Source organism: Lactuca virosa, chromosome 1, assembly GCF_052849685.1.
Source record: "Lactuca virosa cultivar CGN04683 chromosome 1, Lactuca_virosa_CGN04683_v6, whole genome shotgun sequence".
Lineage (NCBI taxonomy): Eukaryota > Viridiplantae > Streptophyta > Magnoliopsida > Asterales > Asteraceae > Lactuca > Lactuca virosa.
In genome coordinates, this window is record NC_136426.1 from 223,461,892 (window position 1) to 223,467,956 (window position 6,065).

Sequence of the window (6,065 nt, forward strand, 5' to 3'; positions counted from 1 at the left end):
ATATATATATATATATATATATATATATATATATATATATATATATATATATATAGATTCTAATTACCGACTTGTATTAGACTATAACTAGGAAACTAAGAACCGACTTATTCTATTTTGATTGCTTGGACCCCTTAGGATTCCAACAAGTTGTACTAATTTTGTAGCAAATAAGTAATTTATAATAGGAATTTGGAGAGAAATTTAGAATATTTTTATATCACTAAATAAGAAAAGTATTGCATCATAATGTCTAGATATCATAAACAGGTATAAGTTCAAAAAATTTACAATCTTTCTATGCTAATTTCCTCTTTTGGGATTCTATATGCTTTCAGTCATTCGCAACGGGGTGTAACTGCCCCTCTAGTTCCTAACATGACATTTGAACAAGATGCTTTCATGTCTCCTTCATTCCCTTCACGACTTAGAAGTACATTTTCCAACAAAATTGACCGACATGGAAACGTTTTGCTGCAGTCAAAATTTATGCCCACTTCTGAATGACTTGTTCCTTTTATGTTCCTGTAAACCACATTCTGCATTTGTACTGCGGAATACTAGTAACAAAGACAAAAAAATAAAATACAGATTATTTACTAACATGCATGAAGGAACCAACAGTAAAAAACCATGTACAATACGAATAAAATGACATGAATGAAAACAAAATGATTTACAGTTGGAGTAATAATTAACCTGTTCTTCGCATTCTTCTTTTCTATCACAATAGTTTTGATCCACAATGATCGGATTAGTCACGTTGTGCATTATGATATTTTGAAATTTGATATTTCTAGCGTATCCAGACCCTCCCTGCATCAATGTTTCTCGGTTATGATATTTGAAATAATATCATAAAATAAAAAATGATTATATTTGTATAAAGATGGAAGCTTACCTGCCAACTTTTAATTCGGACTCCATTTGATGTATTTGAAATTATTGCTTTGTCGACTAATATATTTGACACTTTGCTCTCTGAGTTGTTCTTCCCCAAACTCCCAATACTGAAAATATGTTTCCATAATTATTTAATTAATTTTTTTAATACATATGAAAAGATAAAATAAAGAATTCTAATATGTGAAACAAAATATTCAACCTGATACCGTGACCAGGTCCACATGTTATTTTGCTGATTACAATATTTCTTGATCCGTTTACGATTGAAACACAATCATCACCTGCAAATGTGTTTATTAGGACATATGTTCAACATTTGTTAATTGAGAAAACTGTTTTAGTGCCACTTTTTCTACTATTAAATAAAGTGATAATTAAAAACAGTTTACTTTATTTACTGATTTGATCAAAAAGAAAATTATTCAGATCAAAAAGTATATTAAAAAGTTTTAATATTATAATTAGAAAATGTACCTGTTCTTACAACAGAGTTGATGACATGAACATTTTGAGAATCGGATATATGAACTCCATCTGTGTTTGGGCTGTTGCCAGGAGCGATCAACCTCAAATTTGAAGCTTTCACATTTATTGAATTAAGGAAAGTTAAATGTATTTGTTGTGGATTTTTAATCCTTATATTATTAACACTAATATTCTTGCAATTCTTGAAAGTTACTGCCTGCAAATAACGATGATAAAAAAAAATAGTCATTTTCAGATTATTTTATTCTAAAAAATTGTTTTATGAAAACGTTTTATTATATATATATATATATATTAAATCCAAGGGACCTTATGAATAGTAATCTTTTTAGCTTTAGGTTTTTCCACAAATGTTTGATGAATTTGACATTTTTAGTCCTCGAAGTGAAAACTTTTACATTTTTAAGTTTTGATTAAGTTTTTGTGCCTTTAGATTTTTGCCACAAATCTTTAGTGATTTTGACACTTTTCGTCCTTGCAGTCAAATCTTTTATATTTTGATGTATTTGCCACAAATTTTTAGTGACTTTGACACTTTTCAACCTTACAGTCAAAACATTTACATTTTGACATAAAAAACACAAAAAACCTCCTTTAGACTTTTGCCACCATATTTTTCCAACTTTGACAACTTTCACATTATAGCCACAACAATTTTCGTTTTTTTTCCATCAATGTTCTTTCTTTTGGTTCTACATTTTTTACATCTAATTTTAGGGGTTGTCGGTTTTCTCCCTTATTTGTAGCGATTTACACTTTCGACACATCTTTTAAAGTTTGCCGATATTTAACTTCTATGACATAGTCCAAAAGCAGCGGAGCCGCGTGTCCTTTTCTAGTTATATATTAAAGCATAGCATATTGTAGATAAATCACCGTTTTTTGCAAATTACTAAAAAATATATTATGTAATGAAGACCCTTTTGACAAAATAACATACCAATATGGGTTTATATTCGCATTTATGGTTTTATAATGTATGCAAAATTGCAAATAACTTGTTCATTGCTAAAATTTGGAGAGATTAATGTATATCGAACATGTTTGTAAATTACGATAGTTGGAATGTGAAAGTTAATAGGTGGTACCAAGGTAGATGTAGTTTATATTTCTGTAGAAGATTTTTCGATAAAAATAATTATTATATTTTAAACTGTAAAATTATATAAAAAACAAAATCTAAAAGTTCAGAAAAACTACTTCAACAAATTTTTAGTTTAAACTAAAAGTTAAAATCTCTTATTGTTGAAACACATTAAATTTTGAGTTTTATCTTTATAAAAAATAAAAATAAAAAAATAAAAAATAAAAAATAAAAAATAACGTTAAAACCTCCAAAAAGCTTTCAAAAATTTCTACGAGCATGCCCAATACTATATATATATATATATATATATATATATATATATATATATATATATATATATATATATATATAAAAGATAGTTGCAAAATAAATAAATCTGAAAGAATAAAGGTCTTGAACATACCGTTGGTGCATCTTTGCAGGGCTGCAATCAAATTATAGTAAAACAAAGGTTAGTAAACTATTTAACAATATATATATATATATATATATATATATATATATATATATATATATATATATATATATATATATTTGCAAAAGTTTAACAACAAACCATTTTAAACCATAGAACTAAAGAACTATTATTTTTTCATGTTTTAAATCTTTTTAATTATCGTAAAAAAACTCTAAAAATATAGAAATTCATAACTTTTTATCTTCTTTTCATTGAGATGATTTTTAATAATATTTTTTTTTATTTTTTTTGTCTGTTTAGATTCACATTGTGAATCTATGTGAATGTACACTATAAATCATTAATTTTATATAAATTCATTGTATGAACTACATCTTTAAATCATTAATTTTATATAAAAATATTGTATAAAAATATTAAAAAAATAATAATAAATTAAAATTTTTAAAAAAAAGTTAAAGCGTGTAAGAAAATTTTAAAACATTTATAAAATATATGTTTTAAAAGCATTTGTATTAAAATTATATGAAAGTTTAAAAAAAATTATAAGCAAAGTTTAAAACATTGTATTAGAAAAAACTATAGGAAAAAATATCATAAATATGTTGTAAAAATATTATAAAAAAGTCTTAAGAAATTTGTAAAAAAAAAATTGTTCACAGTTACACAATTTTCATTTTTTGTACACATTTAACCAATTAAAAAGTTAAATGGTTAAATGTGTAAAAAACAATCGCAAGTCATTTTCCCTTTCAAATTAAAACATTGTTTTCTATTTTCTTGAACATTCTAAGCTACGATTGCCTAGACGAGAGATCGTGTTTTGATTGAAAAATGATCACCGGTAAAATGTTTATATATATATATATATATATATATATATATATATATATATATATATATATATATATATATATATATATATATATAAGGACAGAGAAAGAGACTATGTGTGGAAGGGTCAATATAAAAACAGATAAAAATTATAAAATCATAAAAAACACATAAAATTAATTATGTTCATTTTTGTACTTTAATAACTTAACATATATTATTTTATCGATGAACACACGTGTTTAGTTATATATATATATATATATATATATATATATATATATATATATATATATATATATATATATATATATATATATATATATGAAGAGAAATATATCTATATAAATTACTATATATATTAGCAAATAATATTTATTTCCAAAATAATACAAGAATTCATGCGAGATTATTTATATTTGGTTAATAAACACTAGGTGTAAGACCCGTATATTATACGGGTTATTTTAAAAAAAAATAATAAACATTAAAATGCAAGCAGTAAATATTTTTTAATGTAAAACTTTAAAATAAGAAAGGAAGAAATGTATTCATTGCAATTTAATTTCATATATATTATATTTAATACTTTACATATATAAATATATGACTTTAATTTTAAAAATTGAAATAAATCAGAAATTGACAAGTGGATAATATTTATTTCAAAAATACCACAAAATGACAAATATCAAAACTAACGAGAGATTGACAAGTGGCAAAAAAAACTTTCATTTATTAGAGAGAATTATAATAATATATAATAGATTTTAAATGAAATAGTGTCATAATCCGATGCGAGTAATTTAACTATATTTCAATATTTATAATAAGGGATGCAATATATGTATAATGTAATAAAAGGAGAAAAACACAATAAAGTTTGACCAACCCACATTTTGACATTTTGTTACTTAATAAAGAATTAATAATTGTTATGATTTAAAAAGTATTTGAACAAAGTATAAAGGCATTAATTGTACAATTAATATATAATTTAAGTTTTAAAGAAAAAATGGAAATTAAGTTGAGAGTTGCATACTTGATTTTCATCAACTTTGCACGATTTAATCCACCAAATTCTGCCATTTCCATTGATGGTTCCTCCTCCTTCTACCAAAAAACTTTCAAGATGTTTAAACGTAATCCAACGTCTTCCTTCCTTCTCATAGTCCGAGCGACGCGAAGAGGCTTTGATTGTCCCATAAATCTAGTTTCATTATTTAACAAAATGAAAAAAGAACACATTGAGTGTATAGATAAATATCATCAAAACGGCATGAATGTAGGTCACTAACAAATCTTATTTATTTTGCTTCGAGTTTAAATTCGACAAGGATTTGTTACATCACAGTTTTCATCGGTCATATGATTCAAATTTATATCGTTCTATGACAACCGTGTGTTTCATTTGTTTAATCGGTTTCCAAATCATCATGTTCGAGTGCTTTGAGAATGAAAGAGTTTTAAGCCAAACAAGGCACCCACCATGCAAATAATGTGAAACTACATACATACATAACTACATACATACATAACTACATACATACATACCTTGAACCTAAAATTAGGTTTACAAGGACCAGAAAATGTGATGGGCTTAAGATGATACACTTTATTCTCCGGAACCACAACCTCACTTCCACTGGGAGAATCACAAGCATTCCTCCATGCTTTCATAAATGCCTACAAAGTTTAAAAAAAAAAAAAAAATGCTTTTAAATACATTATGGATTCATGCCATGGGAAAAGCAAGAGACGATACACATATATTTCAAGAATTTGGATAATCGGAAGTACCTCAGAATCATCGGTGCCATTAGCTGTGGCACCATATTCATCTACATTCACCAGCTGTGGCCTAGCCTGGGGTCGATGATGATTGCTTTTATGACCAGAACAAGAGAGTGTTGATGCAAAAATTGTTAGTAGTATAAGCAAGTGCTTATGTAGATGCATTTCTTGCTTCAGGTGAAACACTACTTTCGGAGAGATACAAACATACATAGAGAGAGAGAGAGAGAGAGGACGGGAGTAATCAAATATACAAGATATAAAAGCTATGAAGTGTAAATCTTATGTTGTCATATATATATATATATATATATATATATATATATATATATATATATATATATATAGAGAGAGAGAGAGAGAGAGAGAGAGAGAGTAAATCTGTGTGTATTTGATTGTGTGTGTTGTGTCACTGTGTGCCAAGAAATGTTAATGATGATGAGGGGTATGAAAATAGAATTTAAGGTGGTTAAAGTCTAGCAATTACTTGAGGGACAATCCTATTATGCAACTGTTTTTACTTAAATGGTGTTAACTTTT

The 6,065-nt window shown here is 25.8% G+C and overlaps 1 protein-coding gene across 1 annotated transcript; it reads right to left on the bottom strand.

Moving 5' to 3' along the window:
- Positions 1-338: 338 nt before the first annotated feature.
- QRT2 (Pectin lyase-like superfamily protein) lies at positions 339-5,690 on the bottom strand. Its single transcript, XM_079045884.1, has 9 exons — positions 5,532-5,690; positions 5,286-5,417; positions 4,774-4,941; positions 2,883-2,903; positions 1,381-1,588; positions 1,106-1,187; positions 902-1,010; positions 700-816; positions 339-560 (listed from the first exon to the last, which is right to left on the bottom strand). Exons 1-9 carry the CDS (start codon positions 5,688-5,690, stop codon positions 339-341), a joined length of 1,218 nt encoding a protein of 405 aa, XP_078902010.1.
- Positions 5,691-6,065: the final 375 nt, after the last annotated feature.

What these genes read in the sequence shown, in the direction of transcription:
- QRT2 (XM_079045884.1), bottom strand. Translation starts at nt 5,690, where the DNA reads ATGCATCTACATAAGCACTTGCTTATACTACTAACAATTTTTGCATCA. An exon ending in GCAAAGTTGATGAAAATCAA is followed by an intron (nt 2,904 to 4,773) that starts GTATGCAACTCT and finishes ATTTGATTGCAG; the next exon opens with CCCTGCAAAGATGCACCAAC. An exon ending in CAACTCTGTTGTAAGAACAG is followed by an intron (nt 1,188 to 1,380) that starts GTACATTTTCTA and finishes ACACATTTGCAG; the next exon opens with GTGATGATTGTGTTTCAATC.